This window comes from Phocoena sinus, chromosome 19, assembly GCF_008692025.1.
Source record: "Phocoena sinus isolate mPhoSin1 chromosome 19, mPhoSin1.pri, whole genome shotgun sequence".
Lineage (NCBI taxonomy): Eukaryota > Metazoa > Chordata > Mammalia > Artiodactyla > Phocoenidae > Phocoena > Phocoena sinus.
In genome coordinates this window covers 52,041,169-52,056,933 of record NC_045781.1, presented here as the reverse complement: position 1 = coordinate 52,056,933, position 15,765 = coordinate 52,041,169, and the positions used below count along the sequence as shown (strand labels likewise).

At 38.6% G+C, this 15,765-nt stretch overlaps 1 protein-coding gene across 2 annotated transcripts; it reads left to right on the top strand.

The window, feature by feature from the left end:
• Positions 1 to 21: 21 nt before the first annotated feature.
• CMC2 (C-X9-C motif containing 2) lies at positions 22 to 14,530 on the top strand. 2 transcript variants are annotated; one of them, XM_032613776.1, is made up of 4 exons: positions 71 to 221; positions 6,353 to 6,468; positions 10,528 to 10,599; positions 14,144 to 14,530. In XM_032613776.1, exons 2-4 carry the CDS (start codon positions 6,388 to 6,390, stop codon positions 14,228 to 14,230), a joined length of 240 nt encoding a protein of 79 aa, XP_032469667.1. In that variant the 5' UTR covers positions 71 to 221; positions 6,353 to 6,387; the 3' UTR covers positions 14,231 to 14,530. The 2 variants fall into 2 exon arrangements, with proteins under 2 accessions (XP_032469666.1, XP_032469667.1); XM_032613775.1 differs by lacking the exon at positions 6,353 to 6,468 and having other exon boundaries at positions 22 to 221.
• The last annotated feature ends 1,235 nt before the right edge of the window (positions 14,531 to 15,765 follow it).

Genomic DNA, 15,765 nt, shown 5'->3' with positions numbered 1-15,765 from the left:
CTACCCCTACAGCGCCAGAAAATGGGCCTGTCCAGGCCGGATGGCGCATGCGCATCGGGCGGCGAGCGGTGGGGGCTGGCCGCGCGGGGTCAGGCGTGGAGGGCGCGGAGCCTCCGCCACCCGGAGCTGTTGGGGTTCCGGCGCCCTGGCCGCCGGCTTTCGGGCGCAGAGTCTTCGCCGGTGAATACCGCTTCCGCTCTCCGGGTGTGGCCGCCAGTCGGGTGAGTCTCGGGGGTCCGGGCCGTTCCGAGGAGCGCTCTCTTCGTGGCCGAGGTGTGAGGGGAGGCCGCGGGACACTCACCTGTCCCCCCTCAGGTCCCAAACTCGCGCGCCCCGCTGTGTGTCATCCTGCCGGGACTTCGCGCCCGCCTAGGGGGTTGGGACCACTGCGCTGGGTGTTGCCGGGGCGTTGGAGTCGTCCTGAGCTCCCCGCCCTCGGGCATTCTCTGGGACGCGCGTGTAGACCTTCACTGCCTGCGGGAATCGGCCCCGCCGCCGCTCTTGAGCCTGTGACCTTGGGCGAGCTCCTCCTCACCCCGAGCGTCAGCCTCCTCGCCTGTGAAGTGGGTATAACCCAGCGCCTCGGTTGTGAGAAGGGAAGCCCTGAACACCGTGTCTGACGCGGTGAGCGCTCAGTACGTTGTGTGATGATTACTGTTACTGGGTATCCAGGCGTTTAGGATTTGCTTGTGGTAGGTGAGAGCCTGTTAGGGCGCATCTCAGCTTCAGAGAAAGTTCCCACCAATCCGTCTTGCGATGCGAGAATCCAGTGAGATCACCCTCAGTATGCTTTTCAAGGAAAGTGACATTCAAATCTCGTTTATTGGCTTTCAAGATTACTGAGCTTGTCGTTTCACAGTAAGTGGTTTATGAAGAGTTTTCAGTAAATCCGAGTTCTGGAAGCCTTCATTTGAAGACTTAAATGCATAAAAGAAGTTTGCGCTGGCAAAGGAATTCTGTTGTGACACCCCTTGTGTCTCCTTTTCTATCTCCTTTTCAGGCTTCTGAACTTGTGTGGTTGATTTAAAGTGACCCTCATTTCCCACCTTTTTAAAAAAAATAACTATGTCGATGTCTGAATCAATTCTCAAATCCATGGTAATCCTATATTCAACGTTCAGTAAACATTTATTGGGCATTTACTATGTGCGTTTAGGGGAATGTCCCTTCCCTCACTAGCCTGTGTGTTCGTTGAAGTTCATGGACTAATTTTTTTTCCTCTGAAATTCAAGTGATCTGACAGAGTGCTCAGCAGCAAGTAAGTGCTGGTAAATATTAGTTCAGGGAAAGCTGCACCTGGGCCCATTCCTTAAGAAATTATGTGGGTTGCTCTCAGTAGCAGTGGGGCATGGTCTATACTCTGGGAGCACTTGTCACTCAAAAGCATCTGTTTAGATTTGGTGACTTTGCAGCTGTGATAAGTAAAAGTGGGTAGGGTAGGGAGTCCCCTGCTATGTCTGCTACCTCTACTGAATATGGTGCAGTTTGAAGTAGAGAAACACTCACTTAACTAATTCCGGTGCTTTCTGAAATTAGACTCTAAAAAAATATCTTTTAGAAAGCATTAACTCTTATTTTATCATTTTTCCTGGAGAACAGATTCTTCAGACTCTGAACAAGAGCTTTTCTGGGCTTGTTTTAAAATGACATTAGAAATTATAACTGGAGTGTAAATTTCTTTCTGGTGGGGCCACACAATAGCAAAATCTTTCTAAAGAAAACCTAAGTGGCATTAAAATATAGGGTTTCCCCCTTGTGATCATAGTTCTGCTGAAATGTGTTATTAGAATGCTTCCTCCCTTTTCTTCACTAGTTAATGTATTTCTTACTCTCGGTTTTTTTATTTTCTAAAGTTGTGCCACCTGGTGGTTGAAGTCTTCTGACTATCATAGAATACTCGTTAGAAAAATTTTACCTCAGGGTCTTGGTAGAATAAGGTGAAGCAGTGAATAAAATAAGACTATAGTTTTTATATCTTTAGTGAGGGCACCCTACTGCTTAAACCCTCCCAGCTTACCTCCAAGTAAAAGTTACAGTTGCTTTGCAGGGGCCTATTAGCCAGTTATCAAAATATCAAATTGTCACAGATGAACATTTTTAAGAGTTTAAGTGGACTGTTGTGGTATCAGTGTGTGCATACCTGAGGAAGTAGATGGGATTGGCATGGGGAAGGAAGAGTTGTAGCTGTGACAAGTAAACCGTTCTGATGGTTTCAAAATGCCAGTGTAAAAGTGGGACTGAAGTTTTGTGTTTAACTAAGTACTAACAGTTTGAATGGAATTTATCCCTGTCTTTCTCACTGCAAATACCCGTACACAAAGTCTTGTCACCAATGAACACTCCCTTCACCTTTGCTTCAATAGTGCGGCTGATGTTCATAATTACCTTGGTGCTGCCTTTTGAGATTGTTTTCTGTGTTATCAGTAGTAACAAGCGTTTATCCCTTGGGGGCAAATTTTATTTTTGGCAATGGCTTAAATTTAATTGTGAACTTAGATTTGAGAAGAAAGGTAAGGATGCAACGTAAGAATATACTCTGTAACATCCTTAATTAACTTAGCCAGTCTCTTGGGCACATTAGGACAGATAAATGAGAAGTTCACACAGCAGCCTGTTTCATTGTTGGATAGCTCCAGGAAGGTGACAACTGCCTCTGTAACTGCCACACTTTGGTTTCCAGTCCTGTCCTCGGATACATCTCAGAGTCAGTTCAGTTCAGCCTTTCCCATCAGGTGACAGGGCATTTCAGATATACTTTACCTTTGTCGCACTCACTCTTCACTATTTCAGATACTCTCACATATGTTATTTTAAACCTCATGATATAGGTCAAGAGCTAATTCCATTTTATGGAAGAAGAGACTTAGGTCTCAGATTAAGTTAGCCAAAGTGATATAACTTGTGAATAGCTGTGTCCACAGCCTTTGCCTTCAGACCCACATCTTCTCTCTTCAAATCCATTACTTGTCATACTTAACCAGGCTGTTCTTTTTATCTGTCTCCTCTGTTGTGGGTTTCCCTAAGTTAGTAAATATTCCCAATTTCATGAATGGCTTCCTGTTTAAACCTAGTGTCAGAGCCATCTCCATCCTGAGCATTCCCCCCAGGGGTACTCAAATTGTCAGTATTCTGGACATGGCTGATCAGGACAAACACAATACTTTTTTTTTTTCTTGATGTAGACAGATCCTCTATTTCTAATAATATAGGATAATATTACATTGACTTCTTTGAACCTAGGCCTAGAATTAGTCCCTGTTGAAGTTGTAGCTAACCAGAGGTTCTTTGGGAAATAGTTTTTTACTATCTGAGTTTATTTCATTCACAAACTGCTGGGAAGGCATGTCTTTCCTATTTTGAATGCGGGAAAAACCTGTCACGGTGGGAGATTACGTTGGGTAGTAACTCTGTCACTTACTGTGTGACCCGGGGCTTAGTTTTGCTATGAAAATATAAATAATGCGTATTTTGACCTACAAAAAAGCTCTTTCTTATGGCTCAACTGAACTTAAAAAGGTACCTACTTCCTCCGGTTATTGGGAGGATTATAAGACTTGCGCCTGCAGGTGGTTAAGTGTTCAAGAAATTATTTTCTATTCTAATAATGTGGATATATTCTTATGGCTTTGATGAAATTTTAAAAATAAGCATGTGCAATATATATTTAGCTTTTATTCAGTTCATAAAACGTTACTTTGAGTTACAATAGTGTTAATAGAATAAGCTTTTAAAGATGACTACTGGAGGGTGTCAGCACTCATTTAAATGTGCTCTAAGAACAATGCCATTGTTTTAGAGTTATGTTTTGTATATTACACCCAAGAGTACAGCAGTGCATCTGCATATACACCAACAGTTAGCCACAGCCAGTAGATGGAAGGAAAGGGGAAGAAGAGAATATCTAACTAAAAAGATAGGGTGGAGGCAAGAGGGGAATGATTGCTAAAGCAAGGATTTTGTTAGATAAGGGATAGGTAAGTGTTTAGAGCTTTAGGTTAAGTCACAGCTTTCACCAAGAAGACTAGGAAAAGGAAACTATATGAAACCATTTTCTTGTTTGACACAATCACCTAGGATAAGTAGGTAGACAGGAAGACGTTCCATTGGCACCATGACTGGGTCTACAGTAACGTACATGTTTGAAGTAAACTTTTGTGGAGGGAGGAAAAATATGTATCATGATATACATTTACGCTTATATACAAGGTGCATGTGTATATTTATCTCAGCAGCCAAGTGTGTTCTTAAGTTTTACCTTACCAATGAGAGAGGTCATTTCAGTACATCAGAAGCTTGTTTCTGAACTGTAAAAGCACACATTTGAGGGCTGGGTGATAGAAATATGCAAGAATATTTTGTCAAATATATTTACAGAATAAAATGTTAACGGCATTTTCTAGGTGACTAAACCAGTGTACATCTCCCTTCAGAAAAAATAAGCAAGGCAGAAGTAGGATAACTAATATATACATAAGTGTAGGTATATAATACTGGTATAATATTAGATGGCTTAAATTGCTGGACTGTATGAGACCTCATTTTTCTGAGGCAAAATTTTTATATCATTGAAAAGACTTTGTCATCAGTGACAGGCAAACAGAACTTGAACTTGGCTGCATTTCCAGTTTCCATTTCAAATACTCAAATACTTGCTTGGCACAGCGGCCTGATTTGTGATCTTTAGCTGTGGGGTGTGTGTGTGTGTGTGTGTGTGTGTGTGTCTGTATGTATGTATGTGTGTGTGTGTAGTAGTTACTCAGTGGAACAGTGATCTGATATTTTTATCACTTGAAATCTGAAATAGGTATATTATAATTCTCTGCAATTATTTGTTTAGTCATTTTTAAGGATTTTATTTGTCGGGAGTGGGACGTTGATGGGCAGTTTGAATTTCTTGGAACTTTTTTTAACAGCTTTATTAAGGTATAATTTACATACCATAGAATTCGCTCACTCTAAGTGAATTCAGTGATTTTAGTAAGCTTCTACAGTTGTGCAGCCATTACCACAATCCTATTTTAGAACATTTTCGTCCCCCAAAGTTTTCTTTGTGCCATTTGCATATTAATCCCCACTCTCACCTTTGGGCCTAGGCATTGATCAGCTTTTTGTTTCTACAAATTTGCCTTTTTTAGACATTGTATATAAATGGACTCACACATTCCAGTGTTTTGAATATGGCTTATTTCATTTAATTTAGTGCTTTTGAGCTTCCTCTGTGTTGGCACATGTATAAGTTCATTCTTTTTAATTGCTAGGTAGTAGTATCCCATTGTATAGATATACTGATTTGTTTATCCATTACTTGGTTATTAGACATTTGGATTGTTTCCAATATTGACTATTATGAATAATGCTATGAACATTCACATATAAGTCTTTGTGGGGATATATGTTTTCATTTCTCTTGGGTGTGGTCTTAGGAGTGCAGTTTCCAGGTCATATGTTAAGTTTGTGTTTAACTTCTTTAGAAACTGCCAAATTGTTTTCCAAAGTGTCTGTACTATTTAGCGTTCCCAGGTGCAATGAGTAAGGTCCCTTTCCTCTACATCCTAACCGGTGCTTGGTATCGCCTGATTTTGTGATTATAGCTCTTCTGGTGGATGTGTAGTAATCTTTTCTGAGTTAAAAAGAATAGGTTTAAGAAAAGAATAGGTGAATAGTGCTGCATAAATATAGCAAAACCTGAAAATGATGTTTTATCTTAGACCTTAGCTGCTAATTTTCTTCTTTGTGAAATGAAGCAATTAAACTTAATTTCAGGGATTTTAGGTTCTTGTTTTCATGGTAATAATTGCATTTTATGAGTATATATGCTAAATTTGAGAAAAAAATTTCCACATCTGCTTCTTGTTTCTCTTCATGGTTTAGTTAGATTTTCTCAGCTAGATGTTAGTTAGGAAGAAAGCAGTCTACATTAATTCACACTGATGTGAGACTGACTAATGGCCCTTTAACCCTTTTACATGTAAAAAGGATTAATAGGCCAGTTCTCATCATTGGTAGAATTTCATCGGAACAAAATAAGTTGTAATCAATTTCAGGAATGTGGGAAAAGTAATTGAAGGCACACATTAATATAGGCAAGCTGTTTCTGCTTGAGCACCTATTTCCAGGATTGGGTCTCTTGAGGAGTCTGCTTTTTTCTGAACCTGCATATTCTCTAAACACTCCTGATAACCTGCCAAATCTGTTAAGTCATTGGATAAGGAAGCTGAGGCTCAAGTTTAATAATTTGCCTAAGGTCAGCATTCTTTTCTGATAAAAGTCACTGCAGGTTCTTACTGAAAATACTTTTAGGTCGCATTAACAAATACAGTCACACATATTCAAGACACTCTTGTATCCACAGGTTGCTCTGCTGTGCTCCATCTCCTTCTCCTAAAGATGCATCCTGACTTATCTCCACACTTGCATACTGAAGAATGCAACGTCTTGATTAACTTGCTTAAGGAATGTCACAAAAATGTAAGAGTTCAGAAAATGACCATAAAGCAAAAATGAAACCTAGGTACAGCACACCGATGTAAAACGTTATCTCCATTAATGGAAGGAAATGATAATGTCTTAGTTATGGGTCTTAGCTTAGTAAAGATTAATGCTTGTGATCTTTTTAGAAAACATTTCCCTTTATGATGAGTAGAAATCAAGCATGGTAGTTTATTAGGGAGCTTCTGAAATGATATATAGTAATTAGAATCCCTGTTCCTTGACTTCTACAGTTCTGTGTTTAAAGGAAGTTGAAACATTTTTTATAATTATATGTTAACTAGATTTAAATTATGACTGGCCTAATTTGACAGGTTTACTTAGTTGTTAGTGGAATGGAAATAAAATTCCATGGTTAAAACCAAAATAGAAAATAAGCCCATTTTTGGAATGCGTTAAATTCATCTGATATTTTTCCCAATGTCAACTATTTAGCTTTTTTCATGTATTTGGTGTATGAGACAGTTATAAGGAGCATTTGTGTTTTTCTTTAACTTTGCATGATGCATTATTTCCTTCATGTTATTCATAAACTGTAGGTATATTAGATTCCAATAATAGTATTATTTAAATGAGTAAAATTTTAAGACTAAAAGTAAGGTAGTAAGGAATGCCGATGACCTGTGAAGTCAGGTATTTATACTGGTTCAAAGAATGTTGTTGATGACAGTATGCTTTTCGGTAAACTATTTCTGCCATACATCTAGATTAAGAATTGATACTGTGGGATTGACATATATTCACTAATATGTATAAAATAGATAACTAATAAGAATTGATATTGTAAGTCTTTTTAACTTTAGCCATTCTATGGATGTGTCATAGTATATTATTTGGTTTTAAATTGTATTTCCCTGGGGGCTGATGACTTTAAGCATATTTTCATGTACTTATTGGCCATTCATATAACGTCTTTTGCCCATATTTTAAAATTGGGTTGTTTTGTCTTGTTATTGAGTTGTAAGAATTCTTTTTATCATTTGGCATACAAGTCCTGTGTCTCATAAGTGTATTGTGAATATTTTCTCCCAGTCTGTGGCATCCTTTTTTATTTTCTTAAAGATGTGTTACAAAGAGCCGTTTGTAAGTTTGATGAAGTCTAATTTACCAGTTTTTTCTTTTATTGTTTATGTTTTTTGTGTTCTAAGGATCTTTGTATATTTCCTGGTCACAAAAATTTTCTCCTATTTTTTCTTCTAGAAGTTTTATAGTTTTAGCTTTTAAAATTTAGGTCTGTGATTCAAGTTAATTTTTGTGTATGGTGTGAGGTACGAGTCAAGGTTTATTTCTCTCCCTGCGGATACCCAGTTATTCCAGCACCATTTGTTGAAGAGACTGTCCTTTCCCCACTAAATTACCTTGGTGCCTTTGTCAAAAATCAGCTGACCATATGTGAATGGGTCTACTTCTGGGCTCTCTAGTCTGTTCCACTGATTTATATGTCTGTTCTTAACACCAGTTGATTCCAACATTATCTTACTGGGGCCACCTGGTCCCATGACTGTTTTGTCCTCTTTTCTGTCCCAGTTCACTTTCCATGCTCTATCTGGAGTGCTCTCTCAGACGTAAGTTTAATCACTGTTCCCCTTAATGGCTCCCTTTGCCTGTAGAATAAACTCTAAAATTTCTTTGTGTTTCGAGGCCTTCATGTACTGGCCCCTACTTACTCTTGGGCTTGACTACACGCCCCCCCTGCCCCCGCGCCCCTCATCCTTCCTGCGTGTTCTTGTCTGCAGTTGTACTGGAGCATGTTTTTGTCTTCTAAGCCTTTGTACTTGCTTTTTTCCTATGCTTAACTTAGAGCCTTCCTCACTGTCTCAACTTCTCATTTGCTTGATCAGGTTTTATCATCCTCCAGGCTTTATTCTGCTTAATTTGTCATTTCCTCTTCCTTTTCTTTCCTGACCCGGATTCTCTGTACTCCAGTAATACTGTACATAATAGATTTCCGACGTTATGGCAGTTACTCTTACACTTTTTGGTCTCAGGACTCCTGCACACTCTTAAAAGTTATTGAGGACCCCAAAGAACTTTTGTTTATGTGGACTATATCTACCAATATTTAGTGAATTAGAAATTAAAATTGAGAAATTGAAAAATACTCATTTATTTAAAAATTATAATAATAAACCCATTACATGTTAATAGTTATTTTTCATAAAAAAGACCTTATTTTCCAAAACAAAAAAATGGTGGGAAGAGTGACATTGCTTTTGCATTTTTGCAGTTCTCTTTAATGTTTAGTTTAATAGAATACAGCTGGATTCTCATATCTGTCTCTGCACTCAATCTGTGGTGATATTACACTTCATGTAGCCTCTGGAAAAATCCACTGTACCCTTGTGAGAGAATGAAAGTGAGCAAAGCAAATAAGATCTTCAATTATTAGGAAGATGGATTTTACCTTCCCCTGGAAAGGTCTTGGGTAGCCCTGGGGACTACACTTTGAGAACCGCTGCTTTATAGCAATCACTTTATGATTTGTCTCTTTCCTCTGACTCTGAGCTATGAGAGTAGGGCCCAGGTCCACCTTGCTCACTGTTGTGTCCCTAGTGCCTGGGACACTGTCTTCCAGACACTGACTAATTGATTAACTTATTCAGTCAGTTGCTCTACCAGTTTGTTCTCTATAAACAGACACCAGGCACTGGAGGCTTATGCACGTGTATACAAGAGAAGTGCAGTCCATGGACATTTCTTTTACCAACTTCACTGGGGCGTTTTGGGTTTGTTTTTCACATAATGTCCACAAGAGTATAATTCTCATTTGGGCTAATGTTGAGGTGAAAGTGAAAATATAAATTAGTTTTTGTCTTGAATTTTTAAAATAAGATGTATGTGTATGGGATGATATGAATAAATATAAACTAAACTATGAAATATTGCCTTACATTCTAAAAGTTTAACCCTTTCTGGTATTTCTCTTTGGCCAGAAGGTGTGTGAAAAAGCATTGTCCCTGTTTGTTGTCAAGGAGGTAGTTTATACACAGGAAATATTTATCCTGAAAAGGTAATTAGGTAATCAGTAGGAGATCTTAAATGCTTGCCAGAAAAACTCTGACCATTTATTCAATGTGGACCAGAAAAGTACATTTAAAGTGGTGAAGAAACAGGGAAAAAAGAAGTAGCATGACTATTACTAATTATGTGTTGTCTGGTTTCCATGAAAGCCTTAATTAGAAAGAAAAGGAAAAGATGTGCTTATTGTTACAAGTTCAGCATTTATGGCATGTCATTATAGGAGATCACCATGCTGTCCGACCTACCCATAAAAATCGTGACGTGCAAACACAGTAATTATGGCCCTACTAAAATTCAGGTTCTTGATGTCAGTCTTTATCTGCTTTGGAGCATATATACTTTTTGCCATGATAATAGTCACAGGACTTGAAACCACTAGAAGATTTTTATTTTTGCTTTTCAAACAAAGCAGACTTTGAATTCAGACATTGATTTTCTTATATTGTGAATTACTGGCTTGGTTATGTGGCCCTTACAGGCCATCTAATAATAGTGTTATGTGTTTCTAATTTATTTTGATGACATTTTGAATGGAGGCAAATGAGAGAATGGCTTTGGCACTAAGCTTTCCATAAGTAACTCTTCTATGGGACAGGAGTGTTTGCTGGTGAAGGAAGTTACTGGTCGTGTCAATATGGCTACACTGACGTCACTCTATAATAGAGGATGGATAACATGCCCTTAAAGAAAGGGTATTAGGTAATAAAATGCTTTTCACTCGGTCATTATGAGGTTTTGGCAGGTTAATAGTCTTCTCTTTTATCAAAGAAAAGTCTTTTTATTTTTCATTTCTACCTATAGAGCATTTATTCCTCTTTTGTAGGAATGCCAGAATAAGCCTGTTTATTTGTATATTTTATAGTTGTGACTTAACTATTTGCTTAACTATTAACTGTTTGCTTATTGACAAGGTGACCCATTAAACCCATTTCTGTAGGAATAAGTGTTTCAATTCTGTGTGCCAGAGACCTTAGCATATTATGGGATGAAATATTTTACACCTTTTCTTCCTTTTAGCACAGCATTCTGAAATTTTTTGGTCATTGCAATGATCTTGATCGGGAGATGAGAAAATGCTTGAAGAATGAGGTAAGGAAAATGTTAAAGGATGGAAATGGTTGAACAATAGAAAAGAACATCTTGGAACAATATTAAGTATTTTGCAAATTTTTGTATAACACCAAAAGTTGACTTTATATGTATGTCTTCCCCTAAAACCAAGAGGAGAAATGAAAGTGTCTTCTGGGGACAGTTTGGGGACATTGCTGATTTTCTTTTGCATGTACATAAATGAAAACAACTATCTTATAATAGTCACTGTAACTCCTTTGGATGGATTTTTAAGGTTTAGGACATTGAAGCTGTTCAGCAGAAAGACTTGTCAGTCAGTGTTTAGCTATAGCAGGTAACTAAAACTCTCTGGGCCTCAGTTTCCTTGTATAACATGAGGAGGCTAGACTTAGTCTCTTTCCAGCTTTAAAATTTTGAATTTCTTTATAATTATAGTATGCACAACCCGTAGGGATTTAGTTTGACTTGTTTAGAAAGACTCGTTTCCTGAATAGAGTTTTAGGCTATGACTTGGACTTGGGCAAACAGCCAAAGTTTATTGTCTTTTTGCAGGTACTGCAAACTGAACAGAGTGCATTTTAAATCTTTGAAAAGAAATTTAATTCCATTTCTGTTTTGTTCATCAGATATTTTAGGTCCAGAACCTTTAAAAATATATAACTACTAAAAATGTGCCCTCCAATTTGCGTTTTCTGTACTTTTGAACGTTTTTCCCCCTATGAGCCTCATATTGAAAGGTATTAGATATGATATTTGAAGCCATTCAGCATCTATGAATCATTTTTTGTGTTTTCCACTTTGGGGCTCTCCCCCCGCCACCCCGCCCTTCCTGGAATCCCTTTACAGCATCTTTCCTGTTTGAAAAACTTCCTGGAGTTCTGATAATTTTCTTTGTGTGAACAAATGGGTATAAGTGTTTTAAACTGGTTTTTGCAAAGAGTTTTTTCATCATATGTGAATGGTAGTTTATATGGAAACTAAACCTAGGGCTGTGTTCCTGTTTTAGTAAGATTATGGAAAAATAAAACCCATAGTGTTTTATTTGGTATAGCTGTTTGTTTCTTACATGCTTTCAGTTGTATAAGATAGCTTTTTTCCTAACTTTAGATTTTTTTTTTTTCCCTTACACTTCAGTGATTTTGCCATTGGTTTGGTGATTAGATCCTCATATGAAATTTTTTTTTTCCTATTTGGTAGAAGAATGTGTAGATATTTTTCTTATTTTGTCTGAGTCTGTTTTCGTATAAATGTCAGGTTTTCTCCTTGACTGCTTTCTAAGTCCTCTATGTAGTTTTTTATATTGCTTCATTACCTGATTTATAGATGTTTTTCTGTCTGTTCTTTCATCCTTCAATTCTCCGAACCTGTGCTCATTTATTTCCTCTCTGCTTTTAATGCTTCCCAGTTTCCCATTTACTGCTTCTAATGCTCTCCTCCTACCATTTCCTTCATGTGTCATTTAAGTACTTCATTCTTTGAAGATTTAACTAGAAAAAAGGTCCGGCCAGTTCTTTCTGATGCTCTCTTTGCTGCTTTGTTGCTGCTTTTGTTCTTTTTATTGAAATAATCGCTAATACTACTTTTGCAGCATCCTCTTTTGTCTCTCTTACTTGTTTTGTTTGGTTTGGTTTTTGGCTAATTGACCTTCCATGCTATCTGCGTTGTTTGGTGGTGTTTTGTGAGTAACATTATAGTTATCCTTTTTTTTTCTTCTTTTATTCAGGGGCTATGTTGACTCCCTTTGGAGATACCGTAACATGTATTTTAATATAGACTCTGTTTTAATTTGCTTTATGACTTATTTTATTGGCCTGCTACAGAGTATTGTCTTCTGAAGACTTACCCATTAGACCCTCCTTTGAACCTGATTGTTGGAGGCTTCATATGATTAAAGAAGGATATCAAATATTTTTCTCAGAGCAGGTATCCCTCCATGTTCTACAACTTTTTTTTTTTTAACCTTTAGAGCAATGAAACGCCCTTCCCCTCTCCCCATCGACAGTCTTATGAAGAAAATTAATGTATGACGGATAAAAGGAATGTTTTGGTTAAAGGGACCTGGTGTTTCATCTGTTATTTGAAATGGCCCTTTGATGAGGAAAAAAAAAGTTTGAAAACTGCTCCTATTCCAGAAGATATGTTAGAACTCTTCAGTCAAAACTTTAGACCTAGAAAACTTCTTAAAGATTATCTAGCCCAACTCCTTACATTTGAGCTTACTGGCCCAGAAGATGAAGTAACTCAAAGGTGTTAATCTCAGGACTCAGGGGAGGGCAGCCAGAGTCCCTGGTTAGTACTCTGTCACTAATCTTTTGCTTCTGTGGCTTCTTTCCATATCTCTGACAGCTGAAAGATTTTGATGTCCAATTATTCACATATACTCAGTTTTTTCAACTTGAACTTGCTTTTCCTTTTTTTCCACTCTGCCTAAGAACCCCTCTTGCACCTTTAAAATATATCTTTATTGCTGTATATATTATAAGCATGTAAATATACACGTATGAAACCACTTACATTCAAGTTTCTTTGCTTTAAACAAGTACTTTTTCTCAGTGCCAGGCTCTGGGTTTCCTGTTAGTTATAACCTGCTGGCCAGATCAGAATACTAGGCTAAAATCCTCCAAGGTGAAAACTACATTTAGATCCAACCGATTACAGAAACATAAGATTTGGGGAGAATTGGGTTTGCTGACTATTCATGATGAAAAAATCCTAGGAAGTTCAGCTGACTAAGTTTCCATATGAACCATTAGGATAATATGGTTACTAACAGCCAGTTACTCTTTTGGCAATATTTATAGAAATATGGTGTGTTTAGATCATGAGAACTAGAAGGCCCACTGTAGTCCATATCTGCCGGACTTTGTTTAGAGCACTAGAGTATTTAATTCTGGTGTGGTGTTTTTTTTATAAGGGGTTATTCATATTAAAGTGTTGTATAAAAGGCACTTTACAGATAAGACTTTAGAAGGCAGAAGCTATGTTCTGTGGAACAGTTGTAGAAGCCAGCAGCGTTCAGCCTGTAAAAGAGATAGTGAGTGGGTTACCTGTAATCAGATATTTGGAAGATTGTAGCAGGCAAGGAGAAATAGAGGGAAGTAGGAGAATTTACAGGGAAACACTTGGTTCAACACGAGAAGCTCTGGAACAAGTAGAAGTGTCCAACAGTTAAACAGGCTGCCTCTCAGGGTAGGGAGCCTCCTGATTAAGAAGTGTTCAAGTAGAGGTTAGATGACACGCTAGATTGTGAGCTTCTGGAGAACAGGGACAGGACTCATCCATCCTAAATATTTATTGAATTCACATTTTGGGAGGCAATTAACTCAGCAAATATTTCTGCACCTATTAGCAGTTAGGTGTTGTACTGTATTGAATGAAATTTTACTAGATGGCCTCTAAGGTCACTGTTTCCAATCTCAGGTTCAGTGAAATAAGAGCCGTGTAGAAATTTTGTCAGTAAAAATGTTATTTTTATTTTGCAAACATATCTAAATATTTAATGTATGTAAATGATGACATAATCTATTGTCTCTCTTCTCCCCCCCTTCATTTTATTTTCTAGTACATTGAAAAGAGGAACAAGAGCAGGGAGCGTGGCAATGCAATGCGAAAGAGACTTTTTAATCCTCCAGAGGAATCTGAAAAATAGCTCATACTTTCATTGGATGCCTTGGCTGAGAGAAGACCCAAAGACTCTTGGGTGGTAGTTGAAGGAATCCCGTTGCATTTGGTCTTCAGAATCCTTTGAATGGAAAGTGACCCATGAGAAATCGAGCCTTGGAGAAGTATGGAAGCCCTGGATCCGGAATGTTGGTTGGGCAGAGCTGTTAGTACTCTCTCTCCTCTTCCACCGCACCTGAGACTTCTAACGTGTTTGTTCCCTTTGCCTACAGCCTGTTGACCTTTGAGTAACTTATCTCCCTCAATAAAATCATTGATTCTAATCATATTTTCTCTGTTCTCTTAGACTCTCTTGGAATTAGGGCAAAATGGTGCCGTTAGACTTCTCTTTTTGCAGTGTGGCAGTTCTGGAGCCTAAACGTTGAAGGCACAGCTAGGGCAGACAGAGCTTGGGGAAATCCCAGCTGTGTTAACTCTATGAAAGTCTTCCAACTTTATTGTTTTTAAAGAGCTCTTTTCCAAAAGGTTAAATGTTTAGCATTGGTAAAATTGTGTCTGGCTAGGATTTAAGTCTGAGCAGACTTAGCTTCTCCGTTTGGTTGAAGGTGCCCACCCTGGGTGCCAGTTGTCTCGTGGGTATCAACCTTAGGCACGCGTGCCTCCTCTTTGCTGGGCACAGGGCCCTTCTTCCCAGTCTCATTTCTAGCAGCCATCCTGCCAGTGTTCCTTTCGCCGGGTGTTTCTGAGACCTGTGACAGTCTGGAAACCAGCTTCCAGCCATGGCCACAGCAGGGCCTTGAACTTCCTGTTGGATGAGGTGTCAGCAGACTGTGAGCCATGAGCTCTTTGTAGTGAACTCTGCCTTCATGTGCAGCAGGAGGCCTTGTTGGGCATCAGTGTTTGGTAGTGATTTCCCCATCACAAGAGGTGTTCAAGAGACTGGACATTCATTTAGCAAGGGGGTTACCCAGGGTAACAGACATTCGATAAAGGCATGGAGGAAGAAGCAGAATTAATTCTGAGGTCCCTTTCAAGACTGAGATTTATGAATATTTGTTCAGTCAGCCCTCCCCTAAGTGTCAGGCAGAACAGGTGCAGAAGTGAGACATTTTGTCTTCAGAAGCTTGTAGTAAACTGACAAGTTGACTATTACAGTAGTGTAGTTAAGTACCGTGATTAGGTAGGTGTCATGGAAAACATCAGGCGTCCATGCCCAGCCTTCAGGAGGAAGGAGCCATTCCAAGAAGGCTCCTTAGCAAAGGTGACCTTTGGCAAACAGTGAAAATGGAACATTCTCAGGAACTTAAGGTTGTTTAGCCTGACTGGAATATGAGAACTACTGGTGGAAGAAGATCCCAAACAGCTTTGAATTCTGTTGCAATTTTATCTTCAGTGTTATGATAACCAGTTGGGGAAGTAGAAATGGTGACTAGGGATTTGTGGAGGGGCCTTAGTTGGAAGGATGATGTGTTTCAATTTGTATTTTAATAATATTTTTCTGGTTATGGTTTGGGGGATAAATTGGAAGAGATGGGAGATTACACCCAGGGAGACCAATTTGGT

Excerpts from the sequence above, each read along its gene's own strand:
- CMC2 (XM_032613775.1), top strand. The coding sequence starts at position 48 with ATGCGCATCGGGCGGCGAGCGGTGGGGGCTGGCCGCGCGGGGTCAGGC. Across the intron at positions 222-10,527 it reads CGGGTGTGGCCGCCAGTCGG|CACAGCATTCTGAAATTTTT; the intron begins GTGAGTCTCGGG and ends TCTTCCTTTTAG. Across the intron at positions 10,600-14,143 it reads GAAAATGCTTGAAGAATGAG|TACATTGAAAAGAGGAACAA; the intron begins GTAAGGAAAATG and ends TTTATTTTCTAG.